The sequence below is a fragment of the Saccostrea echinata genome, unplaced genomic scaffold (assembly GCF_033153115.1).
Source record: "Saccostrea echinata isolate AGI-Se365-2 ecotype Australia unplaced genomic scaffold, CSIRO_AGI_Sech_v1 ptg000062l, whole genome shotgun sequence".
NCBI lineage: Eukaryota > Metazoa > Mollusca > Bivalvia > Ostreida > Ostreidae > Saccostrea > Saccostrea echinata.
The window spans coordinates 4373286-4386152 of record NW_026889811.1 but is presented as its reverse complement, the minus strand read 5'-3'; the positions used below and the strand labels follow the sequence as shown (position 1 = coordinate 4386152).

At 32.2% G+C, this 12867-nt stretch overlaps 2 protein-coding genes across 2 annotated transcripts in view; one reads left to right on the top strand and one right to left on the bottom strand.

Annotated features, from left to right (window-relative positions):
• The window catches only part of LOC133175375 (putative cysteine protease YraA), a 71410-nt gene that overhangs the window by 57998 nt on the left and 545 nt on the right, over nt 1-12867 (top strand). Inside the window, exon 4 of the mRNA XM_061310471.1 lies at nt 12298-12412. Within this exon, the coding sequence (XP_061166455.1) occupies nt 12298-12412 (115 nt within the window). The remainder of the gene's footprint in view (nt 1-12297; nt 12413-12867) is intronic.
• LOC133175374 (uncharacterized) lies at nt 5957-10378 on the bottom strand. The gene is made up of 3 exons (XM_061310470.1): nt 10159-10378; nt 6709-6817; nt 5957-6254 (listed from the first exon to the last, which is right to left on the bottom strand). Exons 1-3 carry the CDS (start codon nt 10370-10372, stop codon nt 5957-5959), a joined length of 621 nt encoding a protein of 206 aa, XP_061166454.1. The 5' UTR covers nt 10373-10378.

Here is a 12867-nt window from a genome sequence, read left to right as displayed (position 1 = left end):
TCTTTGAAGAATATTGTATTTTCAAATCGCATGCAGGATCTTTGGTTCGATTATATTTCATCTCGCCTTGAAAAATGTTTACATTTTTTTTAAATTATATTTTTCATTTTTCAAAAAGAACAAAAGTAAGTTTTGACTGGAACTGGATGGTCTAGAAAGTAGGTTATTCCAGGACAAAATTTGGTACAGATAGTTCAAATATTCGTCAACTTCTATAAAAAAAAATTTCAAGGCCGAGGTTTTTGACACCCTCAGGTAAGTATAGGCCGATGTTTAAATGAAATATGTGAAAACTGTGAAGTCCCAATTGCAAGAAAAGACATATTTTTTACATTCCTAAATATATATTAACCGTATTCCTGTATGATTGCAAAAAACTTTAAATTCGATATAGCTTTTTTTTTCTTGTAGCTCAATCAAAATATTGATCATTGATCATTTTCTTTCGAAAATTAAAAGAATTTAATAGTAAATCTATGTTTTCATAAATAAAATGGAAAATTGTAGCCACACGCCCAATGCCCGTCCCCACCCCCACCCATAGAAGACATCTCAATAACACTCAATAAAGTGTATTAAAAATATGTAGTCTAGTGGAACGGCAATAATGAAGAATGTTAAACATCACAGATAATTTTTAATTTCCATATATTTTACAAATTTGAGATTTACATTAATTACAGTGAAAATAATTCTAAAGAATATATACCAATCCGTGCATTCAAATTCTTCTTTGCAGCAAGTGTCTCAGTTAAATGCTAGAAAATTAAAAGTTTAGAGTCTCATACCTGCTCAGAGCCTCTCAAAATGCCCCACCTCATGATGCTGATGATTCGGTAGTAGTAATATAAGTAGTAGTTGGTTTTCAATAATAATTACGTTTTTTATGTGTTGAAATTCTTTCTCAAGTTTGTTTTTATCGACCAGAAAACATTGATGTTACAGAAATAAAGCTGCATGAAAAAATCAGCTTTTGCTGTCGTTGCGTTTAGTTATCATTTAATTTTTATCGGATGGTTATATATAAAGTAAACAAATAGTTCCTCTTTGATGGTTGTTTTCGTTTTCAGGTGAGAATACCCATAAAACGGAGAAATCGTCTCACTTTGTATGATAATTAAATTTATAGAGAAACATAAACAAGTATCAGGGAGATGCTATGTAATTGGCCTCCATTTTTCTTGATTACCTTTTATGTCTTTCTTCCAGTAAAATTTATGATACCATTTTTGGTGTTGAACTTTATTTATACCTTTCCGCTTGCAATGAAATATGTAAACAATGTAAAAGGTACGCGTTTCTAGACTTGTATCTTAATTCCTTAATCTCAAATAACTACGAACATACTGCTTAACGGTTGGTAATATTTCATTTAAACATCTAATATGATTTTGGATTGTTTGATTGTATGTTCTTTTACGTCCGCTTAAAGAACTTTTTATTCAGGGAGACATCACCATGTACGGGCGAACGGCTTCAATGTAGATCTATACTCGGCACTAAGGGTCATTGAGCAGTTAGGGTTCTTTATCACATGCACCAACACCTGCCGTGACATGGAGGGCCCTGTTTCGATTCTAATACCAGGTGTTTGGCGAAGAACAGTCATTTCCTATGGTTAGGATCTTAAGTTTGACGGGGCGGGGCGAAGAAAATCGAATCCGGGCCTCCCGATCATGAAGTGAACAACCTACATCTACCATTAGGCTACTGTGACCGGTCAATTTCAATTATGAATATAAATCTCTGAGGAGAAAAAATAAGACCACTAAAGAGTGAGATAAAACATTGTGACCAGAAGAGCTTATGCGATAGTAAGGTGTTCGGCGTCCGTCTGTCCGTCTGTAAGCATTTTTTTTTTCCAGACCGCTACTCCTCCTACAGTTTTGGTCTGATTTCAATATAACTTGGCACACAAGTAGACTATACTAAGATACATGATTCTGTATATCGGTTTTTGATTTCAATGAACTGTGTTGCCATAGTTACTAAAAATAGAAATTTCTTTGAAGTACTTTCAAAACGCTACTCCTCCTACAATTTTGATTTGATTTCATTATAACTTGGCACACAAGTAGACTATACTAAGATACATGATTCTATTTATCGGTTTTTGATTTCAGTGAACTGTGTTGCCATGTTTACTAAAAATAGAAATTCCTGTGAAGTACTTTTAAAACGCTACTCCTCCTACAGTTTTGATTTGATTTCATTATAACTTGGCACACAAGTAGACTATACTAAGATACATGATTCTGTATATCGGTTTTTGATTTCAATTAACGGTGTTGCCATGGTTACTAAAAATAGAAATTTCTGTTAAATACATTCAAAACGCTACTCCTCCTACAGGTTTGATCTCTTTTTAATATAACTTGGCACACAAGTAGACTACACTAAGATACATAATTCTATATATCGGTTTTTGATTTCAATGAACGATGTTGCAATGGTAACTAAAAATAGAAATTTCATTGAAATACATTCAAAACTCTACTCCTGCTTCAGTTTTGATCTCATTTCAATATAATTTGGCACACAAGTAGACTACACTGAGATACATAATTGTCATTATTGCTTTTTGATTTTGTTGAATGATGTTGCCATGGTTACTGAAATCGAAATTTCTGCAAAATTATTTTAAAAGGCTACTCCTCCTACAGTTTTATTCGATTGCAATAAATCTTGCCACAAAAACAGACTAAACCAAGGAACATAATTCCATTTATTGCTGTTGCAAAGTTTCAAGTCCAAGTGCTACTTTTATCTTCCTTCATAATTACAACCAGTAGAGCTACAGTCTCATCAGAGACTTCTGGGTTTTTTTTTGTTTTTGTTTTTGTTTTTTGTTTTGTTTTTTTTATCCTGTTTTTTACGAATTGTTGAATTTTAGCAGCATTTTTACTAAACTTTTTTTGTTTAATAAATATAACTTTTATGATTTTATTCTTCAAATGATAAAGCATATTGATATAGATGTTTTTAATACAATTATTACATAGTGTTGACCTTATATTTACCTTTCACTTTAGTCTTCAAATACTCTAACAATGCGACGCGATGCAGATCAAGGCAAAGAACAAATGCCTCTGTATGCGACGAAATCCAAGTACAGAAAGGTTATGTCGCTGGATACAGTAAACTTTACACATGAACAGGAGCCAAGGTCTCTAATGTTGTACAGAGTAAATAAAGAGGTCGTTTGTTGGTCACGAATCAGACTGATATTAAATGTCCATAATTTTGTATCTAACGTAATCAATAAATGGACGGATAATTATCCTGAAAATATTGGATGTCATAGCCTTCATATGAACTTATCTTTCAGCTTGAAATAAAAAATACTTTTACACATTATCTTTTATTCATTTATATATATTTACAGATTCACATCAGATGATAGAATAGGCTGAATGTTACAGCAAAACAAATAAATCATGCTCATCATAAATTTGATTTCATACATTATAATTCTTCTTATTAAATTAACAAACTACCATTTTAAAGTTTATTTTTGATAAGTTGATTATTGAAGAAATATTTGATATTGAGACGTATTTTGTTATGCTTCATAAACCTCTTTTTCAAGTTCTCTCTCTCTCTCTCTCTCTCTCTCTCTCTCTAAAGATGTTTAAACAATCAAATCATTTAAGGTATGCCACACGTCATCAAATCTAAATTATACATATACACATTTACTCATCTTAAACATCAAGTAGATTTTTCCATTGATTTCGTACAAATTCAAATTGCTTTTCAATCTTATGTTAATCAGATCCTCGATGCGCTTCCCTCATTGTCGCTACAAGAGACAATAAAAAAGAAGGAGCGGATCGAAGATTTTTAATCAGATTGAACTGCCTATCAAAATTACGACGGTAGTATGGACTTCAATATTGTGTATGATCTGTAACATGTAACTAAAACAAATGTCAATGGCATAAGACTGTAGTTATTGCAGTGGTTTTGAATGGCATTGTGTCCAAAATAAAAGATTCTCCCACTACTTTTTGAAAGTTGTGTAACACTAGCTAAGCAGGGCATATATATTCCTTGGAATTTCTCTTCCCGAAATATGCTGAATCAAAAAATCAAAACAAAAACTATTTTACATATTACCCTTACAATTACTCGGCAATAATTTCCTCTTCAACTGAACCTTGAGAATTGTTTTTATGCCCCCGTATCGAAGATTCGGGGGTATATAGTTTTTGTCCTGTCCGTCCGTCTGTCTGTCTGTCTGTCTGTCTGTTTATCTGTTTGTCCGCAAAAACTTTAACATTGCCCATAACTTTTGATTGCTTGGAGCTATGGCTTTCATATTTCACATGTGTATTCCTTGTGACAAGACCTTTCTTTTGGTATCACCATATTTGACCTTTTGACCTTGACCTTGGAGTTTGTCCCAGTTTTGCAAAATTTTTCCCAACTTTAACCTTGGCCATAACTTTTGAACAATTGGTGCCAGGGCTTTGATTTTTTACATAAGTAATCCTTGTGACAAGACCTTCCTTTGGATGCCAACGACTTTGACACTTTGACCTTGACCTTGGCGTTTGACCTACTTTTGAAAAACTTTAACATTGGCCATAACTTTTGAACGGCTGGTGCTAGGGCTTTCTTACCTCACATATGTAATCCTTTTGACAAGACCTTCCTCTGGATACCAACAATTGTAATCCATTGACCTTGACCTTGGAGTTTGACCTACTTTTGGAAAACTTTAACCTTGGCCATAACTTTTGAACCGTTGGTGCTAGGGGTTTCATACTTCACATATGTAGTCCAAGTGACAAGACCTTCATCTGGATACCAACAACTTTGACCCTTTGACCTTGGAGTTTGACCTACTTTTGAAAAACTTTAACCTTGGTCATATCATTTGAACATTTGGTTCTTCAGCTTTTATATTTCACCTGTATATTTCTTGTGAGAAGGCCTTTCCTTAGGCACCATTAATTTTGACCTTGACCTTGATTTTTGACTTACTTTTGAAAAACCTCAACCTTTTCCTTATCTATTTAATGGTTGCTGCTAGGGCTTTCATATTTCACATGTATATTCCTCGAGACATGCATATTTGATTTGCATTTGAGAAAGTTTAACCTTTGCTATAAGTTGCCATACGGGGGCATCAGTGTTTCACAAACACATCTTGTTTTCCATTGTATTTCGTGACTTTTGAGTAAAAAAAAAGACGAAGATAAAGAACAGTGATCGATATTTTAAAAAATCAATAAACAGTACAAATCTGTGTACAGTGCATTTAAGAAAAAAAATTATATCTGTTTCATGTACGTCATTAAACATAAACAAAATATTCATCTTTAGAGAAACTGACAATATCCCAAGTACTCAACCTTTTTTTTTTAACTATCTGCAGTATTAAACGTTCAAATAAATTTAATACTGCAGCGTAAATTAAGGACGGGTGATACAAACTTTTCTCAAAATTTAAGTCATCTTTATGTAAGTAGGAAATGGTGAAGTTTAACCGTATAGATTTTAGTTTTTTCATTCAAAGTCTTACAAATTTTCCTTTAAAGTGATAAAAAGTTGTATAGATTTCTATGTGTAGTGACAGAAAGTTGAATTTTGAACTTCATAGAAAGCTCACAAATTCTTGATATTTTAGAAATTTAGTATTTATATCCTAAAAGATATACCAATCAAGTCATCCCTTTTTGTATCATTTATCCTTAACTTATTTACTTTGAAGAAAGGCGTACAAATCCTTTTTTCCTGAAAAAATGAAGCATTATAATAAACAAGTACCCGTATACTAGTAATCTCGGATAAAGAGAATAGTACTTTATAAAGTTTTCATGCATATCCTTTATGACTTATCCGAAACCCAAGTGCTATAATTGTAGCAAATATATTTGGACGGTTATGTGTAAGCAGATCAAAATGCAAGGAAATAATAGTTCTTCTTTTCATGCACAATTCAGTGCTATCAACAGGAGCAAAAAGAGGCCTTTTGATGCTTTTTGGGGAGCAATACCACTGGTACGTTTGGATGGATTTTATTTTCTCTGTACACCACCAGTGTTAAATCTGCTAACGTTTCAAACAGGTCCTTGATATTGTTTTGACTCTCAAAGTTGATTTCCTGGTATGACAGACCTAAATGATCGGCAAGTCTCTCCGCCTTTTCTAAGCTTACTGCCCTGTTATTCTGCTTTCGTATTGTTCCGACAAGCATTTTGATTATTTCGTTAGGATTTTCTGCATACTCTTCAATGTTGTCATACCTTTAAAAAAATGGTTTAAAAGTAAATATTTACAAATGTTTGTTTGTCCAATTAAACAATTTCATGGATAAATGTATAATTTTGTTTTGAAATTAAGCAATATCAATAGAGTACTAGTGTACGAATGAACAATTTATAATCAGTTTAAAATTGTCAATAGCAAATACCCATTGTCACTGAAATGCATTAAAATGAAGATTCAGAAAGCTTGTGTTCCATGAACCGTAAAAGTTAAAATGATGCATTATTTTATTTTTGGCCCTGGTTTATAAAGTCATAAAAGTGAAGCAAACATTTCGATTTCTAGTTCATTTTTATTCATTACATATTTTACTTGTTGTAGTGCCATCATACAATAGCAAAGTATTCAAAATTTTCCGTATGAGGAGTGCAGATATATTGTGTATGCAGTTTTATGGAAAATGGCTCTCTATCTTATTGAAAGTTGACTTACCATTCTCGTACATTCTGGAACGAATCTAAAGAATTTACATCAAACACGATCATGCAGCAGTGAGCTCCCCTGTAATATGACCCGGTCAGACTTCTATACCTTTCTTGACCTAATGCAAACAAAAGTGTTGATTGAAAAATGGAATGAAAAATGCTTAAAAAAACTAAATTTCTATTGGTTAAACACTGTTAAATAAATATCCATTCGCCTGATGATGACTAAAGAATATATATATATATATTTTTAAATACTAATTTTCCCGCTAGCTTACGTATTTTGACATCATGATTCTTTAAGTCATTCCCAATTCATGATCCCCCCCCCCCCAAAAAAAAAATTGCTTACATAATTCAATCTCAATTGTAGGTATTTTCCAATATTTTGAAGAGAGGCAAACCGACGATTAAAAATTGAAAGTAAAAGTGAATATTCATAGAACAATAACAGAAAGATTTTGTACATTTTTATTAGGCCCCCGTATTGAAGATTCGGGGGTATACACAATGAAGTATTTGTCCTGTCCGTCCGTCTGTCTCTCTGTCTGTTTGTCCACTAAAACTTTAACATTGCCCATAACTTTTGATTGGTTGAAGCTATGGCTTTCATATTTCACATGTGTATTCCTTGTGACAAGACCTTTATTGGGTACTATCAGATTTGACCTTTTGACCTTGACCTTGGAGTTTGACCCAGTTTTGCAAAATTTTACCGAACTTTGACCTTGGCCATAACTTTTGAACGGTTGGTGCTAGGGCTTTCATACTTGTAATCCTAGTGACAAAACTTTCCTTAGGATACCAACAACTTTGACCCTTTGACCTTGACCTTGGAGTTTGACCCAGTTTTGCAAAAACTTTAACATTTGCCATAACTTTTGAACGGTTGGTGCTAGGGCTTTCATAGTTTACTTATGTAATCCTTGTGACAAGATCTTTCTTCGGATACCAACAACTTTGACCCTTTGACCTTGGAGTTTGACCTACTTTTGAAAAAACTTTCACCTTGGCCATAACTTTTGAATATTGGTGCTAGGGCTTTCATTCTTCATATATGTAATCCTTGTGACAAGACCTTCATAAATGGATACCAACAACTTTGATCCTTTGACCTTAGAGTTTGACCTACTTTTGGAAAAATTTAACCTTGACAATAAGTTTTGAACGGTTGATGTTACAGCTTTCATACTTCAAATATGTAATCCTTGCTACAAGGCCTTTCTTTGGATACCAACAACTTTGACCCTTTGACCTTGGAGTTTGACCTTCTTTTGGAAAACTTTAACCTTGGGCATAACCTTTGAACAGTTGGTGCTAGGGTTTTCATATGTATTATTTAATACATGTATGTCCATTCCTTGTGACAAGACCTTTATCAACAATTGTACTCCATTGACCTTGTCCCTGGAGTTTGACCTACTTTTGAAAAACTTTAACCTTGGCCATAACTTTTGAACGATTTGTGCTAAGGTTTTCATATTTCACATGTGTATTTCTTGTGAGAAGGCCTTTCCTTGGGCACCATTAATTTTGACAATTTGACCTTGACCTTGATGTTTGACTTACTTTTGAAAAACTTTAACTAACCTTTTCCATATTTCAATGGTTGCTGCTAGGGGATTCATATTTCACAGGTATATTTCTCGAGACGAGACCTTACTTTGGGTAGCAGCATATTTGATTTGCATTTGAAACATTGTAACCTTTGCTATAAATTGCCATACGGGGGCATCAATGTTTCACAAACACATATTGTTTTTATTATTATTTTTCAATTTTTATTTATTTATTTTGATACGATAGCTGCGCTTATATTACAAGCCTTTGTTCACGTTGGATATGATCAGATGCTCATATCTTTTGCCCTATTGTTCGCCATACGTTGGCTTTTATAAGCTTTTAAACATTTTTTCGAAGATTGTGATTGAACTAATCAGTATTATTGTTATTTTTGAAAATATTGGTGTTTTTTTTTTTGAGGGAGAGGGAATCAGCATAAATGTGATGAACTTTATGTATGTAACTAGATGAGAAAATGTTTGTTGTTTGCTGATTCCCCCCTTTGATTTAAGATTCCCCCCTTTGATCTAAGATTTCGTCATTGTTATATTTAATAAATGACACATTTCATTCTCAGGACAATTGTCCTGCTGTGTATGTCATTTTAAGCAAAAATAAATTTCGCTGAGCTGTTTGTAAGGAAAACAGTATGAGACTTATTTTTTGTTGAAAAATTTATCAAGTAAGACATTTCATGACAATGTTTTATATTAATACTATATAAGTTATATCTTGACTATAACATTAAGCTTTTGAAAAAAAAATCATTATTTTTCATTGAAATAATACAAGTAAAAATTAAAATTACAACTCAACGTACTAAAAGGTGTGGTTTTTTAAAATCCTATTATTTTAAGTAAATAAATTTGTAGAAGTTTCGTCTGGTATTTTATACCACTTAAGTTGCATTTACCCAATAAAATATATTAGTACTGTTTATGTATAGTACATGTTTATGTCAAAGGTGGGTGAAAAGAGAGAAAATCTCTCAATTTTTTTTTTAAACGAAAGACTTAGATTCAAAAATGCTTATCATTTGTACTTCAGAAAATAAAACCCAATGCTTTGTGCGTAATTACCAAACTGATACATTATATATATGTATTGATAAGAGAAGGAAATCGGAATCAGATATTAAATCTAAAGTAGAAATAAGACAACCTTGACATTGTAGATACATTATCATTATGGGTCATGTTGACACACTGCATATTTTTATACATACGGTAAATGATTATATTTTATGATTGTATACATTAAATAGAAACAGTCTCAGTAAACTTTGCTAGTTGTCTCTCAAGCTATCTTATTCCTCAAACTCCTATTGTATTTTAAACAGTAGCCAAACTGGTTAATTTTTTTTATTTGGAATATAATTGGTTTCGTCTTGCAGATGTTTTGAATTGAAGAATCAAATTTGGGTTAAAAAAACAACCATATTCTACAAAAAAATGTGATCCAGAGAACTCTTACTGCTAACACCTAGCATATTATCAATGTTCTCTTTTGGAATATGATTGGCTATATCCCAAAGATTGAAGATTTCATTTTCATCCAGGAAGCCAATAATGGGCTGAAATTTTAAAAAGGCAGTCCTTGATCTCAAAAAAAAAAATTCCAAAATCCTTTTAAAACACAATTATCCTTTTAAAACACAATAATGCTTCGTTTATTTTTTAATTTCAGACAGACTTCAGACAACTTATGATATTCTTGAAATACCTAAGAACAAGCACTAGCAGTGTGTCTTGGTATTTTGTGTACATGATTTGATAGATACATAAAAAAATGGACCAATCTGTGATATTCTGGAAACATATATAATACATATAAGTCACTAGCAATTCTACATGTACTTCTGACATAATGAGCACATGATATGAGAAATCAATACCTGCAGTGTCCCAGATAGAAAGATACACAACACAAGAGTCCATGCTTATCTCCTTTTTCCACATGCCTCTGGGAGGAGTTTTCCCTCCCGTGATCTGACCCTCTTCTGCAAAAGATCTAACCAGGGTAGTTTTTCCTACTCCTAAATCCCCAACAACGACACATTTCAATTTGTACATTGGCTTCACTTTGCTTTTTCGCTGAATACCAGCCATTTTATGGTTAATAGTTCCTTTGCATCACTAACAGTACTTGTTATTATTATAGCTGTTTTGGATGATAATTTATTTGAATATAATACAGTAGAACTACTACGTCTGAGGTCAAATATTAGGGTCGGGGTGATCTTATCGCATCACACAATCGATATGTTATCACTGAAACACCAATCAAGCTTAATATTGTAGGTAATTGCGAAGTTACCTACATACAGGGCTGTAAGCCTTTAGGGCGGTGCAAAGTACTTTTCAAAACCTCAGAGTAAAAACCCGTACGATTATATTATTCTCTATGTAGCCCATAAAGCAAAGGACTATGTTCACCGTGCGACTATAGTATTAGGCATTAGAAATATTTTCCGTAAAAAGTTAAAATTTTAACTCTGTCTGGAAAATTCGTAAAATATCGAGTGAACGTAGTTACTAAATTTCTTTTCTTAAAGCAGTGGTGTGATTTAAACTTTCTTGTTAATTTCTTCACCAAAGCATCATAAAATGTAAATAATGAACAGCAACCACGTTTAAGTGTCCATTGCAACAATACAAGTTAACAGAAAAAAATTGAATAGAGCGTTACTCTGGATCTAAAGTTCTGTATAAAATCAAGTAATATTTATTGCTGGAAACATATGGTTTGTTTTATTTTGTTTCTATCTTTTAAGATCAAGGGTTGTCTTAATGTTGAAAGTTTTAGATGAATCAATTATTTAAGACATTTATATATCAGACATGACTTAAGCCGACTAATAGGCACAAATGTTATTCAATGTATAAACTGACATTGACATTTTATGCATACTATGACTATCTCTGATCTCTTATTTGACCTCAACAGGGAAAGGGATAAAATGCTTTCTTGTTATTTTTTAAATGTAGGCTCCAATTATTCTAAATAGTAGCTGAAAATGAAATTGGCTTTTTCATGAAAATAATGTAGCTTTCCACATTTTTTTTCTTGGAGAGGCATTTTAACGTTGACCGTGCTAACAACAAGGGTACATAATTTCACATGCAAATTTAAGTACACAACCTAAATGCCTCCGCCTTTAACATATGTGTATATTTTTTAACATCCAATCATCTCGATTTCTTTATCCCTTCCAGTATTTCAAAGAATTCAAAATTGAAAATGTTACAACAACAATGATTACTTTGAAAAAAATTATATAAATGTTCATGCAGTGGCTCGATATGACACTTCAAGGTGGAATTGTTTTGTTTTGTTTTTTTTATTTTTTGTTGAGGGGTGTTTTTTTTTTTATTTTATAGTTGTGACAAGCCTAGAAAAACAACCTTTTAATGCCTACGAAAATATACTTACATACAAAATATTTCAAGGTCTGATATGCATAGTCTGCATGTTTAAATTTGAATTAAACTCTGAATGACCCAGGTTTTGGTGCATTTTTATACGTATAAATATCCTCTGGACAGTATTAGAGACACCTTGTCCGTTTCAATGTTATATCTTCATACCATCTAATAATTTTGACCCAAATAAATAAATACAATGTTGTTTTTTGGAATGCTTTTGTATCTTTTTTTTTAAAGTTTCAATTAGGAACTTTGTCCTTAAAGCCTAGAATCTAGAGAATAAACTTCTTGTTCACTTGTAACTTAAGATCTATGTATGGTCAGGACGAGCATATATGGCTAATTTTTTTTTTTGGAATTTTCATGTACATGTACATTACTATACACGCCTATTTCCAGATCACTTCCATCTGTTTTAATTTCTTTTCCTTTTTTTATTGGTTAAACAACTAGTGTAATTGGAAAAAAAGGTCCGATATTGCGTTGTAATTTCATCGATCATATCATCAAAACATCATTTAAAAATGCAATAATCATTTTCTTTCACACCTGTTCAAAATTTCATATAATGGTTATTGCCATAATATCGATAATGATGTGAATTACAGGCAAGCCGACAGCTGCTATATGTCATGGTGCTTGGATGTTCTGCTCGGCAAAGATTTTGAAAGGGAAAAAGCTTACTTGTTTTGTCGCCATCAAAGACGACGTAGAAAATGCTGGGTGAGTAGCATTCTCTATGCAGGGTTGTTGTCGCTTTGCACCTCTCTAAACGCTTGTAATACAAAATTCTTCGCAAATTTTTAAATCCTGAAAAATGATATTTAAAATCGTTTTTATTTATTATTTATCGGTAAAAAATGATTTATTTTAATTTCATAAACTCTTCAAAGGATTTTCTTCCAAAGTATTTTTTTTTAAATTTTAATTCAAATATTTTCTTCTAAACTTGGAAAAAAAATTCGTTTTAAGGGATGACAAATTTAAAATAAATGTTCAATTATCATCTTCATCCATAAACATTATAACCAATAACTATTTTAATTATAAATTAAAATAACAGTTAAAACTTGTACAAGAATCTTGTACCACGAGGGTTGAAAGAGGTGTTGTAAGCGTAGCGGAACGACACCTCTGGATAGAGAATGGGTGAGCAGACAAATCTGTCTCAAAGTTGG

What these genes read in the sequence shown, in the direction of transcription:
- LOC133175374 (XM_061310470.1), bottom strand. Translation starts at nt 10,372, where the DNA reads ATGGCTGGTATTCAGCGAAAAAGCAAAGTGAAGCCAATGTACAAATTG. An exon ending in TTCTATCTGGGACACTGCAG is followed by an intron (nt 6,818 to 10,158) that starts GTATTGATTTCT and finishes TGTTTGCATTAG; the next exon opens with GTCAAGAAAGGTATAGAAGT. An exon ending in TTCCAGAATGTACGAGAATG is followed by an intron (nt 6,255 to 6,708) that starts GTAAGTCAACTT and finishes ATTTTTTTAAAG; the next exon opens with GTATGACAACATTGAAGAGT.